Here is a 23,123-nt window from a genome sequence, read left to right as displayed (position 1 = left end):
AGATTACAGTAACGTTTTTATTTTTAAAAAACGAGCATTTTTGGCCAAGTTATGACCATTTTTGTAGTTATGCAAATGAGGCTTGCAAAAGTCCAAGTGGGTGTGTTTAAAAGTAAAAGTCCAAGTGGGAGTGTATTATGTGCGTACATCGGGGCGTTTTTACTACTTTTACTAGCTGGGCGTTCTGACGAGAAGTATCATCCACTTCTCTTCAGAACGCCCAGCTTCTGCCAGATCACGCTGTGACGTCACTCACAGGTCCTGCATCGTGTCAGACGAGCGAGGACACATCGGCACCAGAGGCTACAGTTGATTCTGCAGCAGCATCGGCGTTAGCAGGTAAGTCGATGTAGCTACTTACCTGCAAACGCTGATGCTGCTGGTGACAGAGCCTCTTTAAGGCTCAGAGCCCATTTTTCAAATCTGACATTTTTCACTTTATGTGGTAATAACGTCGGAATGCTTTGACCTATCCAAGCGATTCTGCGACTCTTTTCTCGTCACACATTCGGCTTTGTTAGCGGTAAAATTTGGTCGATACATTGACTGTTTATTTGTGAAAAATAGCAAAATTATAGAAAGTTTCTTAACCCTTTAGGTGTTTCACAAGAATTAAACTAAAGTAGAGGTGAAATTTGCACATTTAATTTTTCTTGCAGAAATTCAATTTTAATAAAAAAAAAATCTGTAACACAGGTTTTACCAGAGAAACACCACTAAATATGTATTGTCCAGATTCTGCAGTTTTTAGAAATGTCCCACTTGTGGCTTTTAGGCACTATGCTAGGTTTGAAGAGGTCTTGTGGTGACAAAATAGTAGAAAGCCCCCAAAACTGACCCCGTTTTGAAAACTAAACCCCTCAAGGAATTCATTTATGGGTGTTGACCATTTTGACCACACAGTTTTTTCACATTTTCACAGAACCTATTTGAATTGGGCTGTGAATTAAAAAAAAATGTAATTTTTTCCAATAATATGTAGTTTTGGCTCAAATTTTCTTATTTTCACAAGAAATAATATACCCCATTTTGTTGCCCAATTTGTCCTGAGTGCGGCAATACCCCATTTGTGGTTATAAACTGCCGTTTGGGCCCATGGGAGGGCTCAGAAGGAAAGGAGCACTATGTGTTCTTTGGAGTCCAGATTTTGCTGGATTTGTTTTCTGGTCCCATGTCGCATTTGCAGAGCCCCAGAGGTATCAAAGCAATGGAAACTTACCAGAAGTGACCCCATTTTGGAAACTACACCCCTTAAGGCATTCATCTAGTGGTGTAGTGAGCATTTTTACCCCACAGGTGTTGTCTAAAAGGTAATGCGCAGCAGATGGTGCAATGTGAGATTTGCAATTTTCTATATATGTATGCCCTTTCAGTGTCCAATATATTGTGCCCAACATGCGCCACCCGAGGTATACACCCTATAAATTATAATGTGGGTTCTGCTGGGTACAACAATACCCTACATGTGGCTGTTATCTGCTGCCTAGGCGCAGGGCTTAGAAGGGAAGGACCTCCATTTGGCCTACTGGAGCTTTTCTGGTGCGAAGTCGTGAATGCAGAAGCCACTGAGGCACCAGTACAGTTGAAACCCCAAAGAAGTGACCCCATTTTAAAATCTACACCCCTTAAGGCATTCATCTAGAGGTGTAGTGAGCATTTTGACCCCACAGGTATTGTCTAAACGCTAATGTGCAGCACATGGTTCAGTGTGAGATTTGCAATTTTCTATATATGTATGCCATTTCGGTGTCCAATTTATTGTGCCCAGCATGCGCCACCGGAGATATACACCCTATAAATTGTAATGTGGTTTCCCCTGGGTACGGCAATACCCTACATGTGGCTGTTATCTGCTGCCTGGGCACACGGCAGGGCTCAGAAGGGAAAGATGAGAGGGATAAGCTGTGCGGAGTGCATCAGTGTAAATTAAAATTCAAGGGATGTATGGTAAATTTTAAAACAATTTTTTATACAGAGCCCTGGTTTTTCAGGACACGTGGCACATTGATGTGTTGTGTCCTTCCTTATCCCACTCTTATAGCAGACTCTGCACTTCTTTTGACTTTTTGCCAGTTTGGGGAACTTCTCCTAGAAAGTATTGCCCTGGTACTATGGCTTCCAGATGTACTGGGTGCCCCCTCTTCCTGGTCCCTAAAGATTAGGTTCTAGATAACCACCTCTTGAAATTCCAGGAAAGTTCCTCTCTGGCCTGCACATCGACGTAGCACGTACGCATTGTACAATGCTATCTGTATGATGTGCACGGCCAGCTTCTTATACCACACTCTCGATTTCCACATGGCCCTGTGGCTTCAGGAATTGATCTGACAAGTCCAGCCTCCCATTTACCTATTGTAATCCAGGATGCAGAACTCTCGCACAGCTTATACATCTTCACGCTATACCTTGCCCTCTTACTCGGCAGTTACTGGCGGAATTGAAGCCTCCCTTTAAAATGTACCAGGGACTCATCAACAGAAATACACTTCTCGGGGGTGTATGCTTGGGCAAACTGGGCACTGAATGGTCTAATAGGGGTCTCGGTTTATATAAACGGTCAAAACTGGGGTCATCTCGGGGTGGACACTGCTCATTATCAGTATAATGTAGGAAGCGAAGTATTGCCTCATAATGCATCCTTGACATGGCCATGCGGTACATTGGGGTGTGGTATAAGATGTCTGTGCTCCAGTAGGTTCTAATATGGTGGCTTTTTCAGAAGCCCCATGTTCAAGAGAAGTCCCCAGAACTTGCCCAACTCTGCTGCGTCTACAGGAGTCCACCTGTGGGATTGGGCATAAAATGATGTGGGGTTCTTGGTTATATACTGTTGGCGATATAAATTTGTCTGGGACACCATAAGCTCTATTAACTCATCAGTGAAAAATAACTTGAAAAAGTCCATCTCACTGAGCCCTGCCATGTTAAATTTGATCCCTGGGCTGCCCGTGTACTCAGGGATTTGGGGTTCATAATTGTCTGGTGTGGGCGTCCAAATGGGGTCACTTCGCTCGGGGGTATCAATTGTTGCGGGGTCACGTCGCTCAGGGGTTTTAATTGTGGTGATGGTCCTGGGATGTCTCCAAGTGGGGGTCCCTCCTCTTCATCACTGGATGAGGGGGTCGACAAATAAAACCATCCAACGAGTCTGTGTCGGAGGCAAGAAATGAATACACCTCTTCGGCAGTAAATGTCCGTTGGGACATGTTTGTTGTACTTAGACACGTACAAGCTGTATATACAGCAAAAAAATAAAAATCCCTAACTGGGAGCAATAGGCTGCTACCTAAACTAGCACAAAAGCGTTTTTTGTTTTTTTTTGTTTTTAGAGAACAAGTGGACTTCCGTTACACTAAAACTAACTAGGGCGAGGTTTCCTAACACTGAACCTAACTAGATTTTATGTGAACTTCCCTAACACTAAACCTAACTGCGACGACGATTCCCCGACACTAAACCTATCTAGATTATTCCGAACTTCCCTGACGCTAAACCTAACTACGGTGATGGATCCCTAACGCTAAACCTAACTTTGGTGACGGATTCCTGACGCTAAGTTCCCTGACGCTATACCTAACTACGCTTTTTGACGATTCCCTGACACTAACTAACCCTAATACTAGACTAACCAGTTAAATTGGCTAAACTAATTATTTTTTTAAATTTGTTTTATTTCTATATTATTTGTTGTTTTCTATATTTTATATAGATTAAAAGGAAAAAATAATCCTCAGGGACCAATAAATGTGGTCCTGAAGACTGAGAAGTGGTCAGTGATAGGAGATCACGGACCAAAAACGTGGGTGGAACAAAAGGAGGAAGGGAACAGGAGAGGGTAGTGGATGGGGAGGTGGGAAGCAAATAAAAAAGCGCTTTTTGTAACTTTTTCTTAACTTTTTTCACTTCTCTCTCCTCTCTCTCTGCTCAGCTCACAACCACTCTAAACGCCTCGCTAACTCCAACAGAGACATTCAGGGCGGTTACAGCAGGATGTGATGTCAGGGAGAGGAAGTGAAGAGACGATCACCGCTATTGGTCAGTTAGTCACTGACTAGCCAATAACGGCGATCGCTGAGGCGGGACCATCGCGATTGGTCCCGGCACATTGAGCTGTGTTAGCTGTGACGGAAATAGCAACTATCACAGCTCATGAACAAGCAGGGCGTGAGCGCCGCTGTGATTAATGCAGGACGTACTATTAGGTCATGGAGCGCGAACTGTAATTACCATGACCTAATAGTACGTCCAGGAGTGGGAAGGGTTTAAAATTGTTGCCAGTAATAGGGGCCTCCCAGGGGGCGCGGTTGAGTTTACAAATGTAAACCTATGGAATATGTGTGTAACTGGTACAGACGGAGGGGGGGCGGTGAGAGGGTGTGAGCAGCAGCTTCTGTGTGAGAGCCTGAATGTTATGGGATCGGAGGGAAGCCAGGGCCGACGATCAGGAGGAATGGTGGTGGCATAACGGCAATGTTGGCGCAGTGGTGATGCTGAGGTGGCGAGCCAGTGTGGCTAAGATCCTCCTCATGGCAATTCAGCACAGTCACCTCCTTGTTAGGCAACAGGCTGACACCAGGGAGCAGTGCATGACAGGCTGGTGCGCATGCCCAGTTTGGGCTGCCGTCAGGAACGAGACAGGGCTCATGCTGTGGAGTGCTGCTGCTCCATTATGAGTGATTCAGTTATAAAGAATATAGGATCAATTTATCTGTATTTAGAAGAAAAGCAATGTTGCTGAAGGGTCTGGGAGGGATGGATTTGAGAGGGAGTATGGGGAAAGGGGGAAGAATATAGGAAGGAACAACACCGAGGGTTAATTAAACACTGACTTAAGCCAAAATGGGGTGCAATGAAAGGATGTTTGCATAAAAAGATTTGAACCGTAATATATAAAAAACAATAGTAAACAGTGATACTTAGTAGTATATGTGGATCTTGGTTTCCCCCGTCTGCAATAGTTATACACACACTCCAGATATTTACATTTGTAAACGTAACCACGCCCCCTGGGAGGCGCCTATTACTGGCACCAATTTTAAAGTATTTAAATAAGCACATTTGTCCTCTGCACTATAAAATGTCTCAGGCTTACTTGAAAAAAAAGTTATGTTTCCCCCAAAATACGTTGTATTTTAGAGACTCTTGTTTTATTGTGTCTTGTACAATAAATATCTTTTACCAATATCTCGCTGAGTCGTGGAAGTTTTACGCTTAGATGGTGTCTTCTTTTTTTTTTTTTTTTTTACAGTGGATCCTAACCTGGTCTCCATTTATTTTAACTACCTATATCAGGTATCAGCAGCCTTCAGCACTCCATCTGTCGTGAAACTACAACTCCCAGCATGCACTGACAGCCAAAGGCCTTATTATTCCAGCCAAAGGTTTTCAGGGCATGCTGGGAATTGTAGTTTCACAACCGCTGAAGTTCCGAACGTTGCTGACCCCAGACCTATATCTTTGGAGAAGCGTGATATAAAGCATCAAAGCATGAGCCCGCCCAGGGGCGTTACATGGAAATGCAGGAAGTACAAAATATGTAAACCGCATTACATGTCTCCTAACAAAAATAGCAGCAGAACAATAGATAGAAAGTAAAATAAACAAAATAAAAAGGAACTGAAATTTATGTTAAGCCCTGTTCACATCTGCGTTTGGCATTCAGTTGTATACTGCTCCGTCAGAGGAGCAGAATGGCTAAAATGCCAGAAGTGCAGGTTCCATTGAACAACAGAGACAACCAGCACGATTCGGAACCAGTTGACTATAATGGTTTCCGTCCGTTTTCCGTCTGTGCTTTAACCGGAAATGAGGTGCAGGATTCTAGAGTCCCATAAAACTATCTCTGTTATCGGACCTGCTAGCTTCTATGTTTTTGAAAAGCATAATGAGATTAAACCCATTCACCACAGTATGAAAGGAAAGAGTAGGATTCCTTCATTTAGCTACTATATGAATTCTATCAGCTAGGAGAATATAAAGCAAAACCCCTCTAGCTTTGTAGTTCACATCAGGTGGATTTTGTCCCAGAAGCATCAGAATCTAAGGAATACCTGTCCTTCGAGCAAGATGCGATATCTGTTGCCATAATCTTGGAGCGTTCATTCATGTCCACCAAATGTGTATCAACCGGCTTCCACACATCCTCCAAAACATATTGGGGAAACAATAGCGTATATAGAAGATAAGAACAATGGGACATAATACATTTTGTGCTACACCCTAAGGCCTCATGCACACGACCGTAAAAACACCCGTTATTGCGGGTCATAATTACGACCCGCAATAACGGGCTCATAGACTTTTGTTAGCCACGGGTACCTTCTCGTTTTCTCACGAGAAGGTTTCCGTGCCGTTAAAAAAATAGAACATGTTCTATTTTTCTATTTTACGGGCCGTGCTGCTATACTTTATAATGACAGCACGGCTCGCAAAAGCGGCCGGCTGCCCGCGGCCGGCCGTGTCCGCCCGTGCTCGTAATTACGAGTCGTAATTACGAGCACGGTCGTGTGCATGAAGCCTAATGGTGCATTTCCATAGCCGGACGTGGGCAGTGTAAACGAGCGCTGATCAATGAGACAGCTCGTTGATCGGCGCTCATCTGCTCCTTTCACAAGGAGCTAGTGTGGGGATGAGTGCTCGTTACTACGATCGCTCGTCCCCATACATTTGTCATCTCAGCAGCGCGCCTCCCTGTTTACACAGGGAGATGTGCTGAAGACAACGATAATATTTTGGGCATTTAAAACTATACAACTAGACGATGACCGAGGGTTTACTTGTTCTTCGGCTCATCATTGCCTTGTTTACACAAGGCAATTATCATTCTTTGAACGCTCATTTGCCCGATAATTGGTGTAAAAGGACCCTTAGAGAGGACTCTACATGAGACACCTAATAGCTGCCCCTAAAAACATTCTCACCACTTTACAAACGAATGCCTGAAAGGAAAAGTGACCTCTAGGTCTGGGTCATAAAGGAGTTTAATATCGTAATCAGGGAAGTTACATGTAGAATATACCAGATAAATATATAGATAGGCATATATTCTCAAAAATGGTAGGTCTATGTGGACCGCTAGCTCTGGGAACAGCATGTAGTGTGTAAATAAAGGAAACGGCTAGGCAGTAGGTTTCTGAAGATGATGGGCTATATTTGGCTGCAAAATCCTCAATTGTGAAAAGAGAATTGACTGACCTAAAGTATTAGCTGACTATGTGTATAGTTGCAAGAAAAGCTGTAGTGAAGGTAGAAGCTTCAATAATCTTAAAGCTATTTCTCCATGATTCAGGAGCGGCATCTCCTGTTAAGAATACCAAATTGTGTCTGGACCTTTAAGATCTGCATGTTGGTGTCGTTGTCTTTGCCATTATGCTTGCATTAGCAAGTATATTTAGAATTAAAAGACAACAACACCTTTTGTAATGGTGCCATTATTTTCATATATGGTACATAAAGGTATAAATCTCCATTCAATAAGCTTGTGTTTTCTAGCGGTAACTGCAGCTCGCAATCCATGGAAGTACTGTACGGAAACATGAAAGACTGCATGAGCAAGCTTTTTAGCATTTACATCCTACGCTTTTGCAAACCACCACCGAGCTATCCCTGTTGCTCAGAATCGTTACAATCCTAAAGCTGGACTTCTTTTTAAACTTCTTCTATTTTTCATTTTTAGGTGATTTTCTATGATAGTGACTGGAATCCAACTGTGGATCAGCAAGCCATGGACCGAGCTCACCGTTTAGGTCAGACGAAACAAGTCACTGTTTACAGACTGATTTGTAAGGGCACCATAGAAGAACGTATACTTCAGAGGGCAAAAGAGAAGAGTGAGGTAGGGCACAATCAGTCTTGTACTTCAAATTTTTATTGCATTATTTTCATATGGATCTTCGTTATATGGCATGAAACCCATACTTACCCATTTATTAACTTGCTGCATTCTTAAGATTCTGATCCTCTCTTACAGATCCAGCGAGTAGTGATCTCTGGAGGAAATTTTAAACCAGACACTCTTAAACCAAAAGAAGTAGTCAGTCTGCTTTTGGATGATGAGGAATTGGAAAAGAAATGTAAGCTATTGCATAGTTTTTAAAGCTGTTGTTCGAGTCTACATATTTACGATGAAACATTAATGGTGAATGTATAGTCCTGGCCGAAAGCTTTGAGACTGACACCAATTTTGGTTTTCTGCTTCAGTGTTTTTAGATCTTTTAGTCGGATGTTTCTATGGTATAATGAAGTACAATTAAAAGCATTTCAGACGTTTTTAAACTTTTTATTGACAAAAACATCGTTTATGAAAAGACTCAATATTTACAGAGTTTATGTAATGACCGGGATAGGGAAACAGACAAGTGAGCCCTAATCTACCCGCCACTCAGTCCCTGCCTACTTGCAACGACCCGCCCTAGGCGACGGGGTACAACTGGGCGACGGTCCCTACACTCAATAAGTGCACGACAGACAATAGACAAGGAAACACAGAACAAAGGGAAATGGGGCAGTTGCCCACGGCAACACCGTGAGCAACAAGAGTAGTAAACGAGCCGAGTCAAACCAGGAGTGTACGAGGTACCAAACGCAGAGCAGAAGAGTAGTCAGTAAGCCAGGATCAATACGAAGCAGGGACAAGTAGTTCACGAAGCTGCAGCAGGGCCAGGAAACCAACAGAGAAGATTCACAAGCAAGGAGGAACAGGAAAGGCAGGTATAAATAGACAGAGGGCGGGAGCTAGCTCCGTCTGGCCAGGCTGTGATAGGCTCTCCCACTCCTAAGCCTGCCATCCTGAGTGGTGGAAGATGGAGTCAGTCTCGCAGACATAGAAGCAGGTGCAGACTGATTACCTATGGGCGTGGATACAGAAGCTGTGCCTGGCAGATCCTTAACAGTTGACCATTCTTTTGCAAGACTTCTGCAATTCGACCTGGCATGCTGAGTATCAGCTTTTGGGCCAAATCCGACTGGTGGCAACGCATTGTTGCCTAATCAGTGCTTGGAGTTTATCACAATGTCCGTGTTTTTGTTTGTCCATCCGCTTTTTGATGATTGACCACAGTGGGATTAAGATCTGGGGAGTTAATTTTTTTGTTCACCGAGCCACTTCGTTATCACTTTTGCATTGGGACATAATGTTCCATCATGCTGGAAAAAGCATTGTTCATCACCAGATTGCTCCTGGATCGTTGGGAGAAGTTTTCTCTTGGAGGATGTTTAGATGCCATTCTTTATTCATGGAGGTGTTCTTATGCAAAATTGTGAGTGAGCCCACTCCCTTGGATAAAAAGCAACTTCACACAAAAATGGTCTCAGGATGCTTTAATGTTGGCATGACACAGGACTCATGGTAGCTCTAACCTTTTCTTCCCCGGACAATCATTCTTCCAGATGTCCCAAACAGTCTGAAAGGGGCTTCATCAGAGAAAATAATTTTACCCCAATCCTCTGCAGTGCAGTGCCCGTACATCCTGAAGAATGTCAGTCTGTCCTTGATGTTTTTCTTGGAGATAAGTGGCTTTTTTGCTGCCCTTCTTGACATCAGGCCAGCCTCCAAAAGCCTTTGTCTCAATCTGCGTGAAGATGCATTGACACCTGCCTGCTGCCATTCCTGAGCAAGCTCTGCAATGGTGTTGAACCGATCCTGTAGCTGAATCCTCTTTATGAGAGTGTCCTGGCACTTGCTACACTTTCTTGGGTGCCCTGAAGCCTTCTTCACAGCAATTGAACCTCTCTCTTTGAAGTTATTAATGATCCAATAAATGGTTGGTTTAGGGGCAATCTTACAAGCAACAATGTCCTTGCCTGTAAAGCCCTTTTGATGTAAAGCAATGATAACTTCACATGTTTCCTATGAGGTAACCATGGTTAACAGAAGAAAATGATTACAAGCACCATCCCCCTTTTAAAGCAACCAGTCTGCTCTGATAATTCAATCAGCATGACAGAGTGATATCAGCTGCCTTGTTCTCGTTCACACTTTCTACTGAGCTAACGAGAAGATCACTGAAATGATGTTAGCAGATCAGTTTGTGGCAGGGCTGAAATGCAGTGGGTTTTTGTGATTAAGTTACTTTTCATGGCAAGGAATGACTTTGTAATTAGTTGGAATTCATGTGATCAAACTTCATAACAATCTAGTTAATGAAAATTGCCACTATAAAACCTGAAGCAGCAAACTTTGTGAAAACCAAAATTTGTGTCAGTCTCAAAACTTTTGGCCAAGACAGTAATGCTTAATCATTGTATACTAAAAATGTATGGTACTGTCTAATATACTTTGTTTTGATCCATCACCATTTTGACAATCTCAGTGTTTCTTTTCAAGGAGTAGGAAATGTTCTTGCTTACCTCCAGAAGCTGAAAGCCTTATTATATCAGTCAGCAGTAATATGGCCACGTATTAAGGACTAATTATGGTTCTATGGTGAACTACTTTTTGTTCAGTATAAATGCACGGGGTCCAGTCCTTGTAGCCATAATATGGATCCTGCAGCCATGAAATTGCCACTAGTCCAACTCCCAGCTGAGATACTATTTATCAGTTCTAGGGAGTCCTCTGCAAGCTTAACCCCTTAATGACCGCCGATAAGCCTTTTCACGGCGGTCATTAATGGGCTTTATTCTACAGCGCCGCTATTCCACGGCGCTGCATTAGAATAAAGTAAACAGAGCAGGGAGCTGTCAAATCTCCCTGCTCTCAGCTGCCAGAGGCAGCTGGGGGCGTCCCTGCTCTGCCGTGTGAGATCGATATTCGTATCGATCTCACCCGTTTAACCCCTCTGATGCGGTGCTCAATAGCGAGCACCGCATCTGAGTGGTTTTGGAGAGAGGGAGGGAGCTCCCTCTCATCCCACCGACACCCGGCGATACGATCGCCGAGTGTCTGTGTCTCCGATGGCAGCCGGGGGCCTAATAAAGGCCCCCAGGTCTCCCTGTAATGAATGCCTGCTAGATCATGCCGCATGCATGACCTAGCAGCTGCCTGTCCGTTTTAAACGGACAGGCAATAATACACTGCAATCCAAAAGTATTGCAGTGTATTATAATGAGGATCGCATAGTGAAGTCTCCTAGTGGGACTAGTATAAAAGTAAAAAAAAAATTTAATAAAGTTACGGTAATTAAAAAAATTGTGAAAAAAAAAGAAAAACCCACTTTTTCCTCTCACAAACGGATTTACTATTAAAAAAACCCGCAATAAAGCAAAAAAGTTGCACATATTTGGTATTGCCACGTCCGTAACGACCCGGACTATAAATCGATTACATTATTTAAACTGCACTGTGAACGCCGTCAAAAATAAAATAAAAAACTATGGAAGAATTGCTGTTTTCTGTTAATCCTGACTTTAAAAAAATTTGATAAAAAGTGATCAAAAAGTCGCATTTGCTCTCAAATGGTACCAATAAAAACTACAAGACGTGTCGCAAAAAACAAGACCTTAAACAGCTATGTCGACGCAAAAATAAAAAAGTTATAGCTCTTCGAATGTGACAATGGAAAAATTTAGAAAATGGCTTGGTCATTAGGTCCCAGAATGCAAGCAGGGGGAAGGGGTTAAACAGCCTCTATATTGGGCTGATACATTTTATTTACGTTGACACATTGTGTCAGACTATCAGGATTGAAGGGAGATTTGTGCTTCTCCTGATGTATTTAGCTCACAGAAGATTGTCTAGCATGGATATAATTGTATCCGCCAATCTGCCTGTGAGCGGGAAGAGGTCCGTTCATTTGACCTATTCACTGACCGCATACAGCGATTTTAAAAGAAATAGAGAAGGATTAAAACACACAGCATTTTAGGACGTTGAATAGCTTTTCATTATTTAATCTTCACAATTTATCTACTCAAAATGGGGGGAAAAAACCTCTTGAGACTTGTTCCTACCTGGAATTGTCTGTCATTTATTTCACTACATTTTTTTGCAGTGGAATAACAAGACAATGTTCAGATGTAAGGGTATGTTCACACGCAAACTCAAAAACTTCGGAAAATACGGAGCTGTTTTCAAGGGAAAACCGCTCCTGATTTTCAGACGTTTTTGAAGCTGAAAATGAAGCTTCTTTTGAGGCTTATTTTCAGGCTTCTTTTGAGGCGTTTTTCATAGTGTTCAATGGAAAATCAGCTCCAAAAAACGCCTCAAGGAGTGACATACTACTTCTTTTTACGGAGCGTCATTTTACGCTTCGTTTTTTAAAAGAGCGGTTTAAAAAGACGCCCCGTATGAACTAAATGCTGTTTTCCCCATTGATTTCAATGGGCAGATGTTTGGAGGCGTTCTGCTTCTGTTTTTTCAGGCGTTTTTAGAGGCGTAAACGCCCCGAAATACGCCTGAAAACACTGCGTGTGAACATACCCTCAGTGAATGGGATTTTGTAAACTATTTTGAACCACATGTTTTTAGGGCTTTCTGCAGTTTCTTTTCCAGTTGCATTCAATAGGGAAAAATTGTAGTATTGAAACCTGTTAAACCGCAATAGCATTTTTTTGGTAGTGTGATCACGTTTTATCTAAATCCATGGTAGCCATATACGCATTGTTCTATTACCATGGGAACTAAAATAATATGACAATAATCTTCACTAGAATGAAAACATTCAATCACATGTATAGTGGGTGGAACCAGCATATGACACCTCTGGAGTAGTCCGCAATGAGATTATTCATTAAAACCAATCTGCGATATTGGCGATCTTCATCTCCGTGTGCCCATCTCTAGACTTTCTGGGAAACATTGTGATGTAATCAAGAAACAGCAGAGAGAGAAAATATTCAATCTGGGCATATACACCCACCGGACACAGAGCAGTTTAATCACGTTATCCACAGCATATTATAACTAACATGCTCCCAGCAACAGCAGCATTCAGACATACTTCTCATATGTACCAACAACCCTCCTCTTCACTGTGTATTTTAATGGGAGGGGGAAGCAAGGTTCCATAATACATTGATGGAACTACGCATGCTCCCCATTAGGATTCACTGTAAGGCGTAGGGTTTGTGGGTATACGTGCCCAGCGTGTATGAAGTCAGACATTACTGTTCTCTCTCTTGTTTCTTGCCTACATTACTATGATATTGGCCTCTGTGACCGTACTGTTGACCTCTCACAATGATTGAATAAATGCATTTACTAGAAATTCTTGGATACTTGTCTTTTACATTGCATAAAGTAAAACGCTGAATTAATTAAAGCACGGAACTGTGGTGCAGGGGATGCACTCCAGTACTTGTGACTTTATACCAGTCCTCAGCACTAGGTGTGAACAAGTCCTCCGTATAGCACTTTTTTTAAATCTCGCAAAGTTGTAACAGTTGATGTCTCATTATATAATCTATTTTTGTAGTACGCCAAAGACAAGAGGAGAAAAGACAGCAAGAAGAGACCAACAAAGTAAAAGAGCGCAAGAGAAAAAGGGAAAAATATGCAGAAAAGGTTATTTCCTCCCTAACTTTCTTTGACTACAGTTTTGCACATACATTACTTAAATTGATCCTAATAGCCCAATGAAACGCCTGAAGTGTGGTCAATGTATAAACATATTATAGATTTTTTTGAAAGAAAACAGACTAACTTTGTTCTTCAAATGTTACCACTTATGTTAATGCTGTGTTTATATGCTCCGCATTTTCTATAGGCAAATCCGATGTAGAATATTAACATAATCCGTAGCAGAAATCTGATGCTGGTACTCCGATTCCTGCCGTGAATGTGCCATTGAATCACCATGTGGATTAGCCCTACTGTTATTCAATAGGACTAATGTTCGTCTTTTTCATGCAGAATCTGCGTAAATGATGAGCTTGCTGCGAATTTTAAAATCTGGAGTGCGATCATTATTCCACTTGGATTATTTCCACTCCTTGTGAATGGGGTATAAATTACCCCATTCCCTTGCATTGGATGTGGAATGTTAGCGAATTTAATGAGGATTTAAATCCTCATAAAATCCTCAACGTGTGAGCGTGGCCTAATATTGTTTTGTCTTTTCTTTGTCTCTGCTTTTTAATATGATATTACTGACCATTCATATGAATTTCATTGCAGAAGAAAAAAGATCATGAGAGTGATGGGAAGAAAAAAAAGGATGGTATTAACTTGGTTATCCCGTTTGTGCCGTCTGCTGATAACTCAAATATGTCTGCAGATGGAGATGACTCCTTTATCAGTGTGGACTCTGCAATGCCCAGTCCTTTCAGTGAAGTGAGTGTACCTTCCACACACTGCGTGATTAGTGGTTTAATTCATTGCTAGTAATATTTTGTTCATTTAGGCTTTATGAATGTATTTTTGGGCAGTGTATTGTCCTGAAAATTGTAAGCACTGGTATTTCTCGGTCATCCAAGGGGTATACAAATACTGCATTTTATTCTAGTGATTTCTCTTTTTCCCATATAACTCTTTTACTGAGCGTAATTTGGGCGCTAAAAGTGATTTTTCCCTTACCAACCACTACAAGTGATGACAAACTTCTTATTTTTGCAGCCCTTGTGCTTAGCCAGTGTTGTACTTGGTTAAGGTGCCATAGAACCCAGGCACTGCCCTAATGCTTGACTAGTGAATCTGTCCCTGCTTGACACCCTCAATGACCATTGATTTTTTTTTTTCCTTTTCTGTTCACTTATCTAGTTAATGTGTTGACGTTCCATGGTCATGTTACATTGGGTTAATCCCCCCCCTTTAGATAGCGCCACACACAACCCCCTGTAGATAGCGCAAAACCCCTTGTAGATAGCACCAAACCCCTTGTAGATAGCACCACCTAAGCTCCGCCTAGGAGCGGTATCCACGACCAGAGAATCGGCAACAATCTGACCGGGGACTCCTCTCCTAGAGGGAGCGCCTGATGTCATTGTCCATATATGGACAGTGATATGAGGGTCTACCTCTAGGAGCGGAATCCCTGGCCAGATTGTTGCCGATGCTCTAGCCGCGGACTCCGACAGCCCCTGACATCACTGTGGATTCCGGTCTTGGAGCTTAGGTGGCGCTATCTACAGGAATGGGGGGTCTGGTGCTATCTAGAGGGGAGTGGCGCTATCTACAGGGCGGGATGACACTATCTACGGGGGGGGGGGGGTGCTATCTGCATGGGGGGATGGTGGCGCTATCTACTGGGGGGATGGTGGTGCTATCTACAGGGGGGATAGTGGTGCTATCTAGATGGGTGATGGTGCTATCTACATGGGTGATGGTGGTGCTATCTACAGGGGGTGTGGTGCTATCTACAGGGGGTGTGATGCTATCTACAGGCGGCGTGGCACTATCTACATGGGCACTGTGGCACTATATGGGCACTACCTACAGAGGACACTGGCGCTATCTACATGGGCAATGTGTGTGACACTGTGGGCACTATCTACAGTGGGAACTGTGGCACTATCTACAGTTGCACTATCTATGTGGTTACTGGCACTATCTACAGTGGGCAATGTGGCAAAATCTACATGGGTATTGCCACACTATCTACATGGGCACTGTGGTGTTTTCAGGTGGCTGGGACAAAAAACCCTAACTAATAAAACGTATCCATGAAAAACGGATGACAAATTGTGGTTAAAAACAGACAGACGGCCGGGAAACGGATTCAAATTTTGAAACGCATTGATGCAAAACAGCCATGAAAAATTGACAGTTGATCCGTTGTTAACTGCCCTTTTTTTTTTTTCATGTCAATATAGCCTTATAGCCCTCTTTTTTTCACATTTATCGTAATTTGTCTGCTCATTATAAAAATTAAAAACATGGAATGAATGAAACTAATCTAGAAAATGAAATCTTGTAAAAAAAAATAGTTGTGATATTCAAAGCGGTTGCAAAGATCAGAGATATTATTGTTTAAAGAAGTGCATATCTGAAATGGAAAATTTGACCTGGACACAGGGATATCAATGACCCTTGGTCATGAATGGGTTGAGGAATATTTGGTAAGCAAAGTGCTCCTAAAAAGAAGATCTATAGCTTGCGACATTTTTATTGCTATGTTTTAGACACTTTTCCTACCTACTTTAAGAGTTTTGAAAAGTGTCTAGAAAAAGGAGTGTGGCTAAGAGGAGTTGGAAAATGTGCAACAGTTCTAAGACATGCATCGTTATTGGGCACGAAATACAAGCCACCATGGTATAAAACAAATTTGGTACAAAAAAAGTAAGCTAGCAATGAGTTGACCTAAAAAAGCGACAGCCTTGACAGGAGGCGGCAACTACAGCGACCAATTTAATGTAACCAACAGCTGGCATGCATACAAGGAGTAGTGTGAAGGAATGAGGGCACAAAAGAAATTAGGAAAGTCAAAGCGAACGCCCTTTCCTACACAGGCACCCATGGAAAGTTTGGTCACCCCAGGTGGATGGCACTTATTTGTTTTCTTCCTATAATGTGTGTACAGTATGGCAGTGTCTGTGTTTGGGCATGGTATTTCAGTATTATAAAAGTACTGTGTATGCAGTAAGATTAATAAGACATTATGTCATTTTACCCAGAAGATAATTGGGAATATTTTGGTTTAGCTGGTGTGGGTAAACCAATCCAACTTTACTTATTTTTTTATCAAGTCGTACAACTCCTGTAAACTGTAGTATAGCAAGAGTGCCTGCAGGGAGATGTCCCCAGTTCATTTATGTACTAGGTAATGGAATCGCTGGAAACACTATCCAAAGATTTTAGGTGGAATTCTTCATTAATCTCATTAGTTTTTCCTCCTATTAGGCTGAATTCACACTGTGCCTGCATTGTCCGCATGGCGTTTGCACCAGGATAGATCCCGGTGAATACATAAAATGTATACATAGGCCCTGTCTTTCTGGCCTCTGTCTGTACGTCGGTATACCCTTCTTTTTTTTTTTTTTTCAACTGTATAAAATAGCACAGTCTACATCGCAAAAATAAATATTTCTTTGTTTTTTTTAATACGGGAGGCTATGGGTGACGTGTGCCACTGTATGCCTATACAGTGCCATTTGTTGAAATTATATGCCAGGAAATACTCTGACGTACAGTGTTAACAGACCCTTACTCTGCAATTGGTAAATTGAGTTAAATTTGTATCGTTGAGCAAGAGAATTCCTATTCACTACAAAGCATGTAATTATATTCCTATATTTTCACTAGATCTCGATCAGCAGTGAACTCCATACTGGATCAATTGCATTGGATGAGAGCAGCAATGATATGTTGGTGATAGTCGATGATCCTTCCTCTTCAGCTCAACAGTCCAGAGGAACAAACTCCCCTGCATCTGTCACTGGCTCTGTCTCAGACACGCTTAACGGTCTGTATATTTACAATTAATTGCTGATCCATTAAAGAGGTACTCCAGTTTAGTTTGTTTCAATTCCTAATGGTTTTCAGGATCTCTGCTTGCAGTCATGCAATAACAAGAAAACATGTAACCGTACTGTAACAAGTTGTGGACCTGTGTGTTCATCACATGACCAGGACAGATTTTTGTCCCCTGGGAGTAACCACTGAAAGTTCCTTATGACTGCAATCTTGAAAACCATGCGGATTGAGAAGTTATGCAATTTTCCAATATACTTTCTATATATATATTTACAAAGAATAACCCTTATTTTTTATTTATTTTTGTTGAGTTTGGGTATCCGGTTGTTATCACTGAGAAGTTTCAGTTTCTTCAGGTACAAGCGGAGAAGGATACAGCTTATAATCAAGATATGGGTTGCAGTCATTAGACTGATAAAGGATGGCGATTGAGATTGAGGGATTTTTTTTATACTCCACCCCACAAATATTTATTTTCCAGCTTCCCACTACATTATATGCTACAATAAATGATGCAGTGAAAATCTACAACTCGTCCTGCAAAAAACAAGCCCTCATGCGGAAATATTGATGGAAAAATAAAAAAGTTATAGCTTTTGGAAAGTGGGGAGGAAAAAACGAAAGTGAAAATGCGAAAAATGGCTGCGAAAGGGTTAATCTCCTCATTATACTTGGTGAAACTAAAACATAATTTAATAATACTGCAAAATAAATCAGTCTATCTGTCGTAATTCAGTGGTGACAATTTCCATCCAAGTAGTATTTGACAAGGTAAGGCCCCATGCACACGACCGTATTTTCATCTATCCGTAAATACGAATCAGCAGTCATCCATAATTTATCCATATATACGGACGGTATCCGCAAATATGGTCCGTATTTGATCCGGTTTTTTTCAGCGGTTTTTTACGGCCGTTTTTGGAGCTGTTTTTCTATTGAGACAATGAAAAACGCATTAAAAAATGGCTCAAGAATTGACATGCACTTCTTTTATACGGGGCGTCTTTTTTCGTGCTGTTTTTACAACCAGCCGCGTAAAAAAAAAACGACCCGTGGGAACTAAACACTGTTTTTCCCATTGAAATCAATGGCCAGATGTTTGGAGGGGTTCAGCCTCCGTATTTTTAGCCGTTGTTCAGGGCGTTTACAGCCCGGAAAACGGCTGAAAATAAGCCGTGTGACCGTACCCTTCCTTTGATCCTCAACTATTTTACACAACAGCCAAATAATAAAGGAAATGACCAACAACAGAACCTTTAACAATACAACACAAATCCAACAGCCACCAATTTGTTGAAGGTCTATTCTACTAACGCTTCATCTTCTTCACCTTCCCACACAGACAGCTGGAGCACACTCCATGGACACACTACCGGGCCTCTGAATTTAGGTTTCTTTATCAGTACAATTTTTGATTTAACTGTCCAAGCTGCAATCCCTGAACAACTTAATAACTTTCTTATGTAATTTAAAACACCACTCAACCGATTGCTCAGTAGAATAGAACTGCAACCAGGGCGGGGGGGTTCATACACTCACTGACACACTTTTATACTTCAACCCACCCGTAACTCTGACTCAAACAGATCCTTTTCACTGCCGGCAATATCCTGTCATGTCAATCATATTATTAACTCACTCATGCCATTCACACCATTTAACTTAATTTAGATTTATACAACTGCAACATTACCTCAAGATAGACGTAAAATCTGCAATCATTCATCACACAAAAAGATTTCAACATCTCTCTGGATAAGTTACTGCATCAGAGGAGATAGTCTCGTCAACAAAAAAAGCTAATTCAAGGTCTCAGCAATACGGGAGTTAAGCACTTTTTGTAAGAATAAACTTCTTCCTGCAGTTTTATTGTTTCACTGAAGCATCGATGTCTGACCTCCCAGTGACCGCTGTCAGATGATTAATCTCCCTAGTTTCAGCACCAAAAACTGTTGATGCAATCCTGGCCAAAATATATTCGACTGAAGGTTTGGTGGGTGTATTAACTGACACTAGCCAGTACACTTATCCAGATCCTAATCTATTAGTTATATCGATATATCGGAGAGAAGTAAGCGACACAGAGATAATGCTTTGTATACCCACAAAATATGCGTCTCTGAGTTATTGATAAAAATGCAATTACAATAATATCTTTCAAAAGGGGAGTACCCTTGAACTTAGCCAATCATTTACAATGTGCCGTTGGCTCTATCTCAGCCAATTACATTCAATGGGGAGTTGCTCATGATGAGCCAATCACAAGCATGAAAGGCTTTTTACATTTAAGACTACAATTTCCCATAATGTGCAACGTCACGGACCAATGGGTCATAATGACCACTACAGCTGCCATATCACATCTATTCCTCATAACAAAAATGGTAAACAAACTGTATTCCCAGACGATATGGGGCGGCAAACTCAAAAGAACTCGTAAATATTTAGCAATATTCCTCATAACAAGGAATCCTAACATTAGCTAAGGAACAAAAACATATAATTGTTCAGACAATCCCAGCATGAATTTACTTCTTTTAAAGAAACAGAACATGTATTCTTTAAGAAAAGATGGATATTCTATGCAATAACCATACTTTCAAAATGGAGTCACATCATATTTTCTCACCTTCAAAGCGGCCCACGAAATGCGATCGCTGGCCGCCAAAACAGGTTGCAATGGCAGCCAGGGGTCTAACATAAAAAATCCTACACATATTTGGTATCGCTGTAATCAATCGTACCGACCCATAGAATAATGGTAACCTGTTATTTACACCGCATAGTGAGTGGCGTAAATTTGAAATTCTGGAATACCTATTTTTAATTCTCTACCCAAAAAAGTTTATAAAAGTTAGTCAATATAATATTTTCACCAAAAAATGCTGCATTTGAAATAAAAAAAAACTCTCCCCGCAAAAGCAAGCCCTCATATGGCTATGTCAACGTAAAAATAAAAAAGTTATGACTTTTGGAAAGCGGGGAGGAAAAAAACTAAAAAGAACTCTTGGGCATTAAGGCCAAAATAGGCCTGGTCGTTAATGGGTTAAAAAAAGCACCCTCTAAAACATAGATGGACAATGTCACATGCAGGTTCCGGCATTTTATACCAAATGTTGCTAGTTAATAAATAGTCAATACATACTGGGGACTATATGCAGAAACAAACTCGTAAACTCTCACCTTACTGTGAGAGTATGGAACTGTCGACCACAGGATGTTATGATGGTTGATTCGTTGAGAACGTTCAAGAGCCTTGATGCCTCTCTTAAAAAACATAATATTATAAATTATGAGTACTAGATTCTGGATTTGGGATGTTAATCCAGGGATTTATTCTGATTCCAATATTTGGAGTCAGGGAGGAATTTTTACCCTGAGGAAATTCGCATCACCCTCATGGGGGTTTTTGCCTTCTCTGGATTAATCCGGAAGGTTTATAGGTTGGACTTGGTGGACCTGTGCCTTTTTTTTCAACCTTATCAACTATGTAACTATGAAATAACAGCAATATAAACGGAGTATCCGATGACTATTAGAATACCAACTGTTAGGCTAAACAATAATAGAGGGAGCTGCATTGAATCAGAATTACCACACGCCATAAAGAACTCTTGCACCACCATGTCCAACACCCGAACACGCGTTTTACTAAAACATTGCCTGTACGTGTTTAACCCCTTAATGACCAGCCTATTTTAGACGTTAATGACCAAGCCATTTTTTAAGTTTTTCCATCGTCTCATTCAAAGAGCTATACACTTTTTATTTTTGCATCGACATAGCTGTATGAGGTCTTGTTTTTTGCGGGACAAGTTGTAATTTTTAATAGCACCATTTTAGGGTACATAGAATTTATTGATTAACTTTTATTAACTTTTTTGGGGGGGGCAATAGAAAAAAAACAGCAATTTCGCCACACTTTTTTGCATCCTAAATTTACGCCGTTTACCGTGTGTTATAAATAACACAATAACTTTATTCAGCGGGTTGTTGCGATTGCAACGATACCAAATTTGTATCGTTTTTTTTATGTTATACTACTTTTACACAGTGAAAGCACTTTTTTTTCAAAATTGTTTGTTTTTGTGTCTCCATATTTGAAGAGCCGTAACGTTTTTATTTTTTCACCGATGCAATTGTAAGAGGGCTTTTTTTTTGCGGGACGACTTGTAGTTTTTATCTGTACCATTTTGGAGTAGATGCGACTTTTTGATCACTTTTTATCAAATTTTTTTTTAAGGCTGGATTCAAAGAAAACAGCAATTTTTGCAGGTTTTTTTATTTTATTTTTTACGACGTTCATCGTGCGGGTTAAATGATGTAATAAGTTTATAGTTTGGGTCGTTACAGACGCGGCGATACCAAATATGTGTAACTTTTTTACTTTATTTTCTTTGTTAATAATAAAGCAGTTTGTAAGGGGGAAAAGTGGGTTTTTCATTTTTTTTCTTTACCTTTTATTAAACTTTTTTCTTTTTTTACTAGTCCCACTAGGGGACTTCACTATGAGATCCTCCGATCGCATTTATAATACACTGCAATACTTCTGTATTGCAGTGTATTATGCCTGTCCGTGTAAAACGGACAGGCATCTGCTAGGTCATGCCTCCGGCCTTTATTAGGCCCCCCCTACCGTTAGAGACACAGACACTCGGCGATCTTATCGCCGGGTATCAGTGGGATGAGAGGGAGCTCCCTCCCTCTCTCCAAAACCACTCAGATGCGGTGCACACTATTGAGCACCGCATCTGAGGGGTTAAACGGGTGAGATCGATACTTATATCAATCACACCCGGCAAGCAAAATCTGCGCTCCAAAAGCCAAATGGTGCTCCTTCTGGGCCTGGCAGTGTGCCCAAACAGCAGTTTATGACCACATATGGGGTATTTTCTCTACTCTGAAGAACCGCTTAACAATTTATGGTGGGGGTGTCTCCAGTGGTACAAGCTGGGCACAACACATTGGGCACTGAAATAGCATATCTGTGGAAAATGGCAATTTTCAATCTGCAACATCCGCTGTGCACTAATTTCTGCAAAACCTTTGGGTCAAAATGCTCACTACACTTCTAGATGAATTCCTTGAGGGGGTAGTTTTCTAAATGGGGTCACTTCTCTGAGGTTTTCACTGTACTGGTACCTCAGCGCGATGCAAAATGGCACCAAAAAACTATTTTGTAAAATCTCCACTCCAAAAAAGAAATTGCGCTTCTTCCATTTAGACCCTTTCCGTGTGTCCAAATAGCAGTTTACAACCACATATGGGATATTTCCCTACTCAGGTGAGGTGATATGGATGCCTGCTACAAATTATGCACCCTAGGTTCCTGACTTCACTGCATCCTCGGGAACCCAAGAGAGACCACGGGGTTCGGAGAGTTTCATTTTTTTTCAAATTATTTTTCTCCGCTGAATACATAAATTTTAATGGTTGAACAGACCATTATTAGACCAGATTTATATGCAGACCAATTTCTCACCTGCAATGCCACGTCTTACTATTCCAAAAGCCAAATTTGGACCCCCAGAAACCCAGAAGAGCTTTGCAAATTTGGGGCCTGTTACTGAATATGGGCCTCATAAAGAAACCCAGCATAAATACTCCCCTTTATGGCATCATTATGACCAGAAAAAGATTTGAGCTCATCCTCAAATTCCTGCACTATACGGATAATACCTGGGCCAACCCCCTGGTCCAAATTATGACTGGTTATATAAAATATGCCTGTCATCAAACATTTTAATTTAAAATTTGCTCCAATTTACACCCCAGATAAAAATATTGCGTTCGACGAGTGTCACGTCAGTTTTAAAGGGAGGCTCCAGTTCCGTCA

General features: G+C 41.3%; 1 protein-coding gene across 4 annotated transcripts in view; it reads left to right on the top strand.

Annotated features, from left to right (window-relative positions):
• INO80 (INO80 complex ATPase subunit) overlaps positions 1-23,123 on the top strand; it is a 324,729-nt gene that overhangs the window by 297,641 nt on the left and 3,965 nt on the right. For all 4 annotated transcript variants that reach the window (XM_075844867.1, XM_075844866.1, XM_075844865.1 and 1 more), the window contains exons 30-34: positions 7,676-7,834; positions 7,970-8,072; positions 13,353-13,441; positions 14,054-14,209; positions 17,117-17,276. In XM_075844867.1, the coding sequence (XP_075700982.1) occupies positions 7,676-7,834; positions 7,970-8,072; positions 13,353-13,441; positions 14,054-14,209; positions 17,117-17,276 (667 nt within the window). The remainder of the gene's footprint in view (positions 1-7,675; positions 7,835-7,969; positions 8,073-13,352; positions 13,442-14,053; positions 14,210-17,116; positions 17,277-23,123) is intronic.

The sequence above is a fragment of the Rhinoderma darwinii genome, chromosome 12 (assembly GCF_050947455.1).
Source record: "Rhinoderma darwinii isolate aRhiDar2 chromosome 12, aRhiDar2.hap1, whole genome shotgun sequence".
NCBI classification, from domain to species: Eukaryota; Metazoa; Chordata; class Amphibia; order Anura; family Rhinodermatidae; genus Rhinoderma; species Rhinoderma darwinii.
Note: the sequence above shows the minus strand (reverse complement) of the source record. Positions and strands in the feature narration are given on the sequence as shown.